The 12,535-nt window shown below is 46.6% G+C and overlaps 1 protein-coding gene across 1 annotated transcript in view; it reads left to right on the top strand.

Annotated features, from left to right (window-relative positions):
- The first annotated feature begins 5,521 nt into the window (after positions 1 to 5,521).
- LOC135885461 (band 4.1-like protein 5) overlaps positions 5,522 to 12,535 on the top strand; it is a 48,315-nt gene continuing 41,301 nt past the window's right edge. The window contains exons 1-2 of the mRNA XM_065413177.1: positions 5,522 to 5,578; positions 8,778 to 8,962. Coding sequence (XP_065269249.1) covers positions 8,783 to 8,962 — 180 coding nt within the window. The 5' untranslated portion in view covers positions 5,522 to 5,578; positions 8,778 to 8,782. The remainder of the gene's footprint in view (positions 5,579 to 8,777; positions 8,963 to 12,535) is intronic.

A 12,535-nucleotide genomic window follows, 5' to 3' on the forward strand; every position in this document is an offset into this window, starting at 1 on the left:
TGGAGGCCAATACTAGATTTCAGGATGCTGAATACCTTTGTCAGGGTGCAGAGGTTCAAGATAGTAACACTGTAGCTATCATTCCATCCCTGGATCCAGAGGACTACTTGACCTTCAGGACATGTGCTTTGATGTCACAATATACCCCGTCACAAGAGATTCCTATGCTTTGTTATAAGTCAGGACCATTTGTCAGTATCGAATCCTCCCTTTCAGACTCTCTACTGCCCTCAGAGTATTTACTTATTTACTTCTCAAGCGTGTGGCAACGTGTACCTTTGTCACACTATACACCCACTATACAACTACTTTGTTCCCAAAACTGGCTCAGGAAGAGTTTATGCCCCCAACAGAGACACTCTGAACAAGTTGCTCTCCATCCCCAGCCATGTACCTGTCTCCCTCAACTGGTGAAATAATCTAGACAAGGTGTGCTTAGGAGTTCCCTGTAACCCCTCCCTCCCACTGTCACAATAGTTTTGGATGCATCCCTCCTAAGGTGGGGAGCCCATTTACAGTACTATACTTATCCAGGGCAGATGGTCTGCCCAGGATTCTACCCTTCGTATCAACATTCTGGAGCGCAGAGCGGTAAGATAAGTTTGCCAGCACTTCCTTTCCATGATAGGTCAGGCCGTCTGTATAATGAATGACAATAGTGCTTGCTACGTACTACATAAATCGACAAGGGAGAATGAGATCCCAGTTCCTCAGCTCAAAGACAGTCAGGTGATATATGGAACTGCGGAGAAGCCCACCACAGCAGACTATCACTGAATCAACAAGAGGTGATGCAATTTTAGACTAGGTTTTGGTAAGTAGTAAGGACATCACAGAATAGATAGTTGTAGGAAATTACCTTGGATCGAGTGATTAAATTAAGTGGAAGGATAATCAAAGCCAGGTCATCAACTATGGTTTTGTATTTCAAAAGGGCAGGTTTGGGGAAATTAAGGGAATTGATTAAAGAAGTCAGCTGTACTGAAGAGCACAAGGACTTAAATGTGGAAGATGCTTGGAATTTCTTTAAACGACTATACCAAAAACTATCTGAAGTTTGCACCCCAAGCAAGAGGAAAAACTTGTAGGGAAAGGCTCCAGGTCCAGCTGAGTGAATAATATAGGAAATGGAAAAAGGGATTGATCACAAAGAAAGCTACCTTGTGGAGGTTAGAAAATATAGGAATAAAGTGAGAATTGCTAAAAGTCAAGCTGAATTAGCTCTTGCCAAGGAAATTAAAATAAATAAGGGGGTTTTTTAAAGAGAGATAAAGAGAAAATAAGGAAGGATGAGGTTGGGCCACTGTGCAGTGTGGATGGGAAGGAAATGAAAGATAATCTAGGTATGGCCCAAAAACTAAATGAATACTTTGCCTTGGTGTTCACTAAGGATGATCATATGGAACATGTGCATGAAAGCAAAAGGGGTGATGGAAATAAATGCCTAGACATGGAAATTGCCTCATCTGAGGTGCAAGAAAAACGTAGAGCTTAATGCACTCTAATCAAGGGAATTGGATAATTTCCCAGGGTCTAATCTTAAGAATTTCTGCTACAAACTGGGGACTCATCAGTTGGAAGTGACAGAGGAGAGAGATTTGGGTGTGTGGGTTGATCACAAGATGACTATGCCACCAATGTGATTCGGCTAAGTAAAAGACAAATGTGATTCTAGGATGTATCAGGTGATGCATTTCCCTTAGGGATAAAGAACTATTATTGCCACTGTATAAGGCACTGGTAAAACCTAATTTGGAATACTATGTTCAATTCAGATCACCCATGTTTAAAAAAAGATTAATTTAAACTGGAAAAGGTGCAAAGAAGAGCTACTAGGATGATCGGGGAATGGAGGGCCTTAGGAGACTGGAAGAACTAGGTTTGTTTAGTAGCCAAAAAAAAGGCTGAGAAGGAGTATGATTGCTGTCTATAAATACATCAGGAAGGATGATGAGCTATTTCAGCTGAAGGACAATGTTGGCGCAAGAACAAATGGATATAAACTGGCCATGAACAAATTCAGGTTGGAAATTAGAAGAAGGTTGTATGACTGGGTTGTTTGTGATGGTAGCAGGCAGGGCTCAGCCACCCTGGGGCCCACTTCTGGTTTGTGTCATACAGTCCTAAAAGCTTATGCTTCGAGGTTTCAGTTGGCCACTGGCAGGAGTCAGGAAACGATTTTCCCTCCTGCCAATGTATTGTGGTTTTGTTTTTGTTTTTAATGTCCTTCCTCTGAAGCATGGGGGATGGCCACCACAGGACATGGGACATTAGATGGGATGGGCCAGGGCTGTGACATGGCACCAAGTATTCTCCCTCTCAGGTGCTTGGCTGGCTGGTTCTTGTTTACGTGCTCAGGATCTAACTGATCGTCATAATGTGGGGTCAGATTGGCAGTGAACTTGTATTTTTTTTGGCCTTCCTCAGCAGCATGTGGGTATTGGTCACTTGCCAAGGTATATCTGGATATATATTGTTTAATCATTTCCCTACCATTGCAGGGGCCTCAGGCACTGGTGCATCTTGGTCCCACCTATTCTCTGTGGCACATAAAAATCTAGTTTCCTTGGGGGCTGAAATACTTTGGTTCAATTTCAGTTGGGGTTAGCGGGTGAGTACTGTGTGGTGATCGTGGCCTGTGATCTCCAGGAGGTCAGACTAGATGATCTGGTGGCCCCTTCTGCTTTGAACTCTGTGAATCTGAACAGTTTATTTGCCTGGTCTTCAAAACACCATAGCTGACGCCTCCACGGACAATTCACTCAGGATAATGAGTTGGGATCTCAGCACATCCACAGGCACGTAGATATTGGTTACTCGGGGTTTTCTGTACATAAACCTTTTGGCCACCACTGCCAAGAGAAATGTGCAAAATTCTGCTTAAGGGACGCCTCAGGCGCCATTCCCTTGGGGATGCCTTTTTTCCTTTCCTGGATAAAATGTTTGCTGTATGCCTTCTCTTCAATGCTGCTAATCCTCAACAAAACCAGATGGGACAAAACTACAATAATCTTGATTGCGCCAACCTCGCCGAGACAGGTGTGATTTCCATATCTGCCTTTCCTTTCCTTCTGGCAGGCCAGCAATCTCCTGCTGACTCCCAGCCTCCTTCTTCAGGACTCGGGAAACATTTGTCACCTCAGCCTGAACACTCTCCGGCTCAAGGCGTGGTACCTAAATGGCTCTCGGGTTAGAATTCTCCTGTTCTTCTTTGCGTATATGTCCCTATGAGTGCTCCACTGAAGGATGTGCAGTGCCTGTGAACTTTTGATGAAGGCTGTAAAGCAGTGTCCATTGGTCCATGCCTGCGCAGAGCAGCAATTTGTGCTCCCATATGAGGGCATATAGGGAGGCGTGGGCATGCTGCCACTCGGTTCCTTCTTAACTACCTGATGCTTGAGATGGAGCATTTGGTTTCTGCTGTTCTACAGTTTCCTGCCTTTTCTTGCTTACTGTGAATTTTTTTCCTCGTTTTATGGAGTGATGTGTTAAAGGGACATTTGTTCATTGGACCTTCCCACCACAGGGTGGGAAACTGAGGCACGGGGCACTGTAGGGTCTGGATTTTGCTTATGGCTACATGCTTTTGAACGTGGTTTTGGTCTTTTCCCAAACTAATGCTTGGTTCCTTTTCCCTTTTATTAAAAGTTATCTTTTGTTATACACAGACAGAGGCCTGGTCCAAACAGAAAGTACAGACAGGTCGCAGGCAATAAATGAAAATTCACGGAAGCCCATGGTATGTTGGGGATGACTGAAGTCCATGCGTGGGCGGGGGGGAGAGAAGAGAGGAGGGAGTTCAGCACCCACCGCTGAGGCAGCTCAGAGCTCTGGGGTCCTCCAGCTGCTTGCGGCGGCTCTGGGGTCCTCCCATGGCGGCTTGGGGCTCTGGGGTCCCCCCGCCACCCACAGTGGCTCGGAGCTCTAGGTTCCCCCCATCCCCTGTTGCCCATGGTGGCTGACAGGTCTGAGTGCCCCCCGAAATCTGCTGAAGCGGAAAATGTCACAGAGGTCACTGAAAGTCACAGAATCTGTGACTTCCATGACCTCCTTGACATAGTCTTATCCTTAAACGTAAGTCTTTCCTAAAACGGTCAGCCAGTGTTTAAAGTCGTTTGAACTGGAGGGGGCGCTATCATGAGAGCAGCAGAGGAGGAGGGAGAACTGCTTACCTAGATAGGGGGAGGAGGGAAGATGTGCCCCACCCATCCCACTATCAGTGTTGCTATCTTCTGTGACACATAAATATGTGACAAGTTCAGAGGGGTAGCCATGTTAGTCTGGATCTGTAAAAAGCAACAAAAAGTCCTGTGGCACCTTAAAGACTAACAGATGTATTGGAGCATAAGCTTTCGTGGGTGAATGCCCACTTCGTCAGACGCAACATAAATATGTGAGAATCTCAGCTTTCATTTTATTTTCTTTAAACGAAGTGTCTAAACCTCAGGGTAGAGGGGAAAAAAACTTGAACATGTGACCGGGGTGAATCTTAAAGACTCAAGAAGCAGAAGGTAAGCTAAAACATTCTTTTTTTTTAAATCTCATGGTTATTGGAGCCTGACGCATAGTTTTTGAATGGCTGGGGTTGGCAGTGCTGCGTACTGTCACTCCTGTAATCACTGTTTAACCGAGCCTGGAGAACTTTGTTCAGGCTGCTCCTGTGCCTTTGCTAGTCAGAGGGGGTAGGAACAGTGGTGAGTTTCACTATCATTGCCACCAGGGTGGGCGGGGGGGGGGGGGAAGGGAGGTGCACTGGGGAGGTTCCATGACATGTCAACTGTAAAAGTGTCTTAATTAGGCTTCAGAGTTAACAGGAGCCTAAAGTAGGGGGAGCACCTCCCCCTCACAGACTTTGGTTGCAAGCGTGGGGCGTGGCCCAGGGGGAGGGGTCCTTCACTTAAAGGGGAGTTTCCCCTGCTCCTCCAGCCTCCCTCCCCAGCCCCACTGGAACTGCTCCTGCCTCTCTGTGGTGACTCGGGCTGGTGGCACTGTCCTGCTTGGAGCGGCCCTTTTAAGAGGAGTAGGTACCACAGGGCTCCTTAAAGGTCAGTGCTGTTGATAGGAGCGCGGGTATAGGTAACAGGACCTGTTACCTATACCCGCGCTCCTATCAATAGCACTGACCTTTAAGGGGCCCTGTGGCGGATGGCACTGCCCCTTTAAGGGGAGCTGTTCTCTGTGGGTGCTCTGGGGGGTGGCACTGCCCCTTTAAGGGGAGGTGGGTCTCTGTGGGTCCTGTGGCGCGTGGCACTGCCCCTTTAAGGGGAGCTGGTCTCTGTAGGTGCTCTGGGAGGTGGCACTGCCCCTTTAAGGGGAGGTGGGTCGCTGTGGGTCCTGTGGCGCGTGGCACTGCCCCTTTAAGGGGAGCTGACGCCCTCGGGCGGGCGGCATAGTACCTTTAAGGGGAGGCGGGGGAAGGTTCTCCCGGTGCCGAGCGGCCATTTTTGGCCCGCCGGCCGGTTCTGTGCCCGCCCCCGAAACCGCCCCAGTCTCCGCCCTCCGATCCTGAGCCGCCGCCGCCGGGGCTGGCTCCCACTGCAGCAGCCGGGGCCGCCTCCGCTCCCGAGCGGGGCAGCAGGTGAGAGAGGAGGGGCTCTGCCGGGAGGCCCCTGACCCGGGGGCCGGTTCTCCCCGGGGGTCCCCACGGGCCCCGGCAGGCGGGGGCGTCTGTCAGGGCAACCCCCGCGTGGTGTAGTGTGGGGGCGAGCCCCCCCCCCACTCGCAGCCCCCCCAGCCCCCGAGCCGCCCCCCCCCCCCACCCCGTTGTACCGGGACTCCAGCCTCGTGGGCACCCCCCCCCCCCCCCAGCGCGGGTTGTGCCCTGGCCGTGGATTTGCCTCTGGCTGCTGCGCGAAGGACCCCCACAAACGGGCCGAGAGGGAGCGAGACAGATGTTCCCCTCCCGGCTCGGCCCGTCCAGTCCTGGGAACAAGGGAAGCGGGGCTGCCCCCGTCTCGGCTGGCTGGGTCAGGGCCGCTCAGCCTGGCCCTACCCGCGTGACTGCACTGGAGGCGCTGGGAGAGTTTCGGTGTACAAGGGGAGAACCGCGGAGCTCCACGGAAGATACTATTCACCCTGGTCTGTGCAGTCAAGACCTCTTCCCTCGCCCCCCTCTGGGACTCTCTTCCATTGCATAGCCAAGGGAGGGAGGGAGCAATCCCATCTCCACCGAGGTCTGACACTAGGTGTCTACACAGCCCCCAAAAAACCTCCTTGTGACACTGAGTCCCAGAGCTCCTGGCTCATGCTGGGGGACTAGAAATAGTGCAGATGTTTGGGTTCAGGCTGGTGCCCCGGACCCAGCTCAAGCCCGAATGCCTACATTGCTATTTCTAGCCCCGCAGCATAAGCCAGGGTCAGTTGACCCAGGCTCAGAACCCGCTGCCCTGGGGTTTTTGTGTGTGTATTGAAACTCTTGGGTGGACCTAGAAAGAAGTCTGTGACTGTCTGCTGTATAAGGGGCATGAGTGCATCAACTTTCTCCTCTGAAAATCCAGGCAGGCCACATATGCTTTTTGTAGTTTTATTGCATGTGTTACTTAGTGATTATTCATTCTCTAGTTTTAAGCGGTTCAAGTGTTATTTAAAGGTGCTTCAGTGGTATTTTTATGGGCATCAGATAGGGTAAGAAGCTATATGTATTTGTTTTCTAAGCAACAGAGCTGTCTTTTGTAGGCAGCTGCTGTACACAGGAATCTGTTAAAGCTAGCAATCACTGGAACAGTCCAAATTGTGAGGCAAAATAGTTTTGTACACTGTTTTGTTTTTTGTGTGTATCTAGGGTGACCAGACAGCAAATGTGAAAAATCGGGACGGGGGTGGGGGGTAATAGGAGCCTATATAAGAAAAAGACCCAAAAATCGAGACTGTCCCTATAAAATTGGGACATCTGGTCACCCTATGTGTATCTTCCTCTTCAGTTGCTCTTTTCTGGGCGGATTTGCCAAACATGAGCATTGTGGGGGAGGGCCAGGGAAGCCTGAGCTCCGCAGCTCCTTGCAAGCAACCTGTTGGATGTGTCTGTGAACAGTGATAGCAGAAGCATGTGGCTTCCCACAGTCCTGTTTAAATACTGAACTGCAGTGGGTATCTTTGTAAATTCTGCTACTGTTTTTTTGGGGGGGAGGGGGGTGAAGACAAATCGGAGACAGGGCTGGGGCAGGAGACAGAAATGAATTGATCAGCTTGCCATTTTCTGTATGGCGTCTTAGTTAGGTTTTCTGACTCTGTCCCTTTAAACCATATATTTTTCATTTTAATTAAATATGAGACATAGATCTCATCCTTCTAGTCTACTGGTTTCAGTAAAACAGACGTTATGAATGGCAGCAGAGGTTATTGGATTATGTTATGAATGGGAGTGGATATTATTGTGGGCTTAAGTCATATTTGTAATTTTTTTTTTTTTACGTCTCTTTCTGTTGGTCTTAGTTAACCTTATAGGAATTTCTGATATGCACCGTGATAGCATCTGGCAGGCAAGTCCAGACAGAAGACGGAAGATACATTTGCTGTTTTTTCCTTTTGGGTTGTGATTAAGGTTGAAACTTACAGGGAACCAGCTTGTTTTGTCTCAAGTGTGATTCATGCAAGGTGCAAATTCCCAGGTGCTTGTCATAGCACAGTTTAAACCACTCAGGGTGACCAACCCTCCCAATAGCAGAGTTCTGGGCCTCGTGTGCATTACAAATGCTATGTGGTTTGAGCATTGGCCTGCTAAACCCAGGGTTGTGTGTTCAATCCTTGGGGCCATTTAGGGAACTGGGGTAAAAATCTGGGGATTGGTCCTGGTTTGAGTAGGGGGCTGGACTAGATGACCTCCTCAGGTCCCTTCCAACCCTGATATTCTGTGACTCTATGGAACCTGGCTGCAGAGGAGGCATCACATGAACTGGTTATAAACATGTTTTCACTTTGTAATGTAGGCTGGCTATTACCTGTGTTTAATAACCAGCTTACACCTTTAGTATGATTAAGGTCCAGATCATACTACAAACTGGATCAGCTTTTAGGTTCCCTGGTTCTAAACAATTGAATCCCTGCACAGAGCATAATTGAAGTCAGCGGGCCTGTGCTAAGGTACAGGCTTCCACTTGCAGGATGGTGGCCCAAGCTTGGAACTAACTTAGGGGACTGTTGTGACCAAAGTCCCTGATGGGATTGTATATGTAGGTTAGATAGGAACTTGCAGCCTGGGTAGGTTTGCCAGCTCAAAAGGCACAGACACTCATCCACCTAAATCAGCGTTTCTGTGACTGAAAGGGAGTAAATATGTAAAAATCGTCTGATTTGTTTATAAATTGGATTTTGTGCAAAATCCAAAGAGTATTATGAAGAATTGTTTGTAACTTGTTCCATATGAAAAGGGGAGCATATCAATCAGGAAAGTAGCCTGGGAGAAAGCGTAACTAACTAATTTAGGGACATGGAGAAGTTTGACTGCCATGGGTATAAGCTCACTGTTAACCGTGTGAGATCTGAATAAGGAGTCATTGGATTTTCCTAAAATACTTTACTTTAAGCACCCGAGTTGTCTTAATATGGTGCTGTGAACCAATCCCTGACTCCTATTCAGTGTTTCACTAAGGCTTATAGTTGGGATTTTCTAAGGAGCTGAAAGGAGTTAAGCACTCAGATCCCTAAACAATTCAGTTGAATTTGAGTCCCTAATTCCCTTAGGCCCCCTGGAAAATGGCAGGCTTCATTAAGTGCTGTCTTAGATTCTTTCACTTTCTTGAAATGTTAACATCTGTCCTTTGTGTCTTGGGGCTCCATAGCAAAAATGTTACGTTTCTTTCGACGGACTCTGGGGCGTCGGTCTATGCGCAAGCATGTGGAGAAGGAGCGGCTAAGAGAGGCCCAAAGAGCTGCAACCCACATCCCTGCGGCTGGAGATGCAAAATCCATCATCACTTGTCGAGTATCGTTGCTGGATGGAACTGATGTCAGTGTGGACTTACCGGTATGAGAGAGAGACAGCTGCTTTTTAAACACTATTGACTTGCATCAGTCAGATTGAGTTCTTTATTTTCTATGAGCTGGATAAAGATATGCCAGTTTGTCATAGCAACCAACCCAGATCTATTAGCCTCTGATTATAAATAGGTGCTGAAAGGATAATTTAGTGGTTAGTCAGTGCTGTCAGTTAACATGTTCATAGAGGTATCATTGTGCTGTAAATCTTGAATGTTTTTCACTGTGCTACTGTGTGGTGGCATACTGAGGTAGGTCTAGCTTAGATGGAGAGATGCTTAGCAGCATTTGGGGTGATTCATATTTCCTTTTCAGTCTTGTGCATGCACATTGAGGGAGAAGTTAAACCCCTTGGTGTAACTCAGTTAATGGGAGTGATGTGCAGGGAAAGGAAGATGGTTTCTGAAATTGTGCAACCTTTTCATTCATCAGCTTTCTACTTGATATATATGGAGACAGATCACTGTTGGCATGTACCAGGCTATTGAAAGTTCACATCCTTAAAAATCTGAATGCTGACTTCTCTGATAAGCTTACATAAAGAACCTTAAATAATATATTTGCTTGTGTGTGATGTGTCTGTTTAAAAATACAGGGCAGCCTAAAGAGCTGAAGATCATTTGTGAGTGCTTGTTTGCCAACAAGACTGACAATGGTGACTGCTGCCACTCACCTCTCTTTAGTTTATAGCTATGTCAGTGATGGCTTGTTTGAGTTTGACCAGCCCAGTGTTGAGAAGCTGTGGCTCACTGCGGCTCTCTTAACATATGGCTAGATCACGAGAGCTGTTGACTTCGGTGGGAGTTGTTCTGAGGCTGAAGTGAATGCTCAGAATGGTTGCTCCGCATGTCCTGTCTTAAAGCAAATGGATTTTCTCTCGTAATTAACTGTTCAAGAATATGTTAAAATTAGGGCTGTCGATTAATTGCAGTTAACTCACGTGGTTAACTCAAAAAATTAATCACGATTAATCATGGTTTTAATTGCACTGTTAAACAATAAAATACCAGTTGAAATGTATTAAATATTTTTGGAAGTTTTTCTACATTTTCAGATATATTGATTTCAGTTACAACACAATACAAAATGTACAGTGCTCACTTTATATTATTTTGATTACAAATATTTGCACTGTAAAAATGATGAACAAAAGAAATAGTATTTTTCAGTTCACCTCATACAAGTACCATAATGCAGTCTCTCTATCCTGAAAGTGCAACTTACAAATGTGGATTTTTTTTTTTTGGTTACGTAACTGCACTAAAAAACAAAACAACGTAAAACTTTAGAACCTAGAAGTCCACGCAGTCCTACTTCTTGTTCAGCCAATCGCTAAGAGAAACAAGTTTGTTTACATTTATGGGAGATAATGCTGCCCGCTTCTTATTTACAGTGTCACCTGAAAGTGAGAACAGGCGTTCGCATGGCACTTTTGTAGCCGGCATTGCAAGGTATTTACGTGACAGATATGCTAAACATTCTTATGCCCCTTCATGCTTTGGCCACCATTCCAGAGGACATGCTTCCATGCTGATGACACTTGTAAAAAAAATAATGCGTTAATTATATTTGTGACTCAACTCTTTGGGGGACAATTGTATGTCTCCTGCTCTGTTTTACCTGCATTCTGCCATATATTTCATGTTATTGCAGTCTTGGATGTTGACTTAACACATGTTCTTCGTTTTAAGAACACTTTCACTGCAGATTTCACAAAACGCAAAGAAGGTACCAGTGTGAGATTTCTAAAGATAGCTACAGCACTCAACCTAAGGGTTAAGAATCTGAAGTGCCTTCCAAAATCTGAGAGGGGCGAGGTGTGGAGCATGCTTTCAGAAGTCCTAAAAGAGCAACACTCCAATGCAGAAACTACGGAACCTGAACCACCAAAAAAGAAAATCAACCTGCTGGCTCAGATGATGATGAAAATGAACATGTGTAGGTACACGCTGCTTTGGATCGTTATCGAGCAGAACCCAACATCAGCATGGAGGCATGTCCTCTGGAATGGTAGCCGAAGCATGAGGGGCATACAAATGTTTAGCATATCTGGCACGTAAATTGACAGAATTAAACCATTTCGTAAATCCCCTAGGCTATTTGTTTCTACTACCGAGAGATCAAAAGGTGAGGCTATCTCTAAGCAAAGACTCTCCAAGTGGATCTCAGACAGCATCAGATCCTGCTATCAGACCCAGAATGTTCAACCACCAGAGAATGTTAGGACTCATTCTACTAGAGCAATGTCAACATCCACTGCCTTCCTCCACAACGTGCTTATTACAGACATATGCAAGGCGGCCACTTGGACATCTGACCACACATTTGCCAAACCTTATGCTATCACACGGGATACCATGGCAGACACCATAGTAAGCCATATGGTACAGTCTACCATTGTCCCTCACGCAACTCCAAAATCCCACCAAGCATAGTGGGTAATGCTTCACATTTACCTGGAGTGGAGCACCCACAGGGACAGCACTTGAAGAAGAGAAAGTTACTCACCTTGCAGTAACTGAGGTTCTTAGAGATGTGTGTTCCTATGGGTGCTCATTACCCACCCTTCTCCCCTCTATTTTGGAGTACTAATCAGACAACTCTATGGTAGAGAAGGAACTGAGGGGGGTGCGGGACGCGCGCACTCAGGCAGACCCTAACAATGCCGCGAGACAGCAGCTGAGCGCGTGCGTCCCGACCAGGCACTGCTACCGAAGATCTCCGATCAACGGCGCTGGGACGCACCGTCACCTGGAGTGGAGCACCCACAGGGACACACATCTCTAAGAACCTCAGTTACTCACCTTGCAGTAACTTTCTCATCGGTCTCCTTCCTTTCCTGTTTGAATGTTTCCATAAATATTGTCAGATTTTAAATTTTCATCACATGCTCTCAGCCTACAAAAAGGGTATTTTGAGCAAATAAATATGCATTTGCAAAAACACATTTCATCGCCACAAGTGGCAGTCCTGAAAATTTGGCTCTCTTAGTTCAAGGATGTGGTCCCTAATTCTCAAAGCCTCAAAGTACGTCTTTACCGGTGGAGCACTGAAACTGAATAGGCAGTCCTAAATCATATGACATAAAAGGATAACAGCGAACATTGTCAGTGACACAACTTTCCAGTTGAATTGAATAAAGGTTTTCATTACTGCAAACATGATGTGACTCTTGTATGCTTCTATCGAAACAAACTCCTGAAAGATCCACAAATGGGATAAAAAATAGAATTCTTCCCTTGGCTGAAGCCGAAGCGTGAACAACTTAGCTTTGTGGGCCCCCTGTGGCGTGGGGCCCCAGGCAATTGTCCTGCTTGCTACCCCTTAATGCCTGCCCTGGCTTTTAATCTACTGGATATGCAGAAAAAGAGTTGTTGTGGCACAGCTGGGCTGTGGAGTTTTTATAGCATGTCGGGGGGGCCTCAGAAAGAGGTTGAGAACCCCTTGCCTAGAGGACAAGTGTGGTAGAAATATATGATAATCCCTGCCCCAAAGAGTTTACAATCTAAAGGACAAGATATAGCAGGTGGATGAGATAGGCAGGTTAGGGCAGAGTGTTTGG

Source organism: Emys orbicularis, chromosome 11 (assembly GCF_028017835.1).
Source record: "Emys orbicularis isolate rEmyOrb1 chromosome 11, rEmyOrb1.hap1, whole genome shotgun sequence".
NCBI lineage: Eukaryota > Metazoa > Chordata > Testudines > Emydidae > Emys > Emys orbicularis.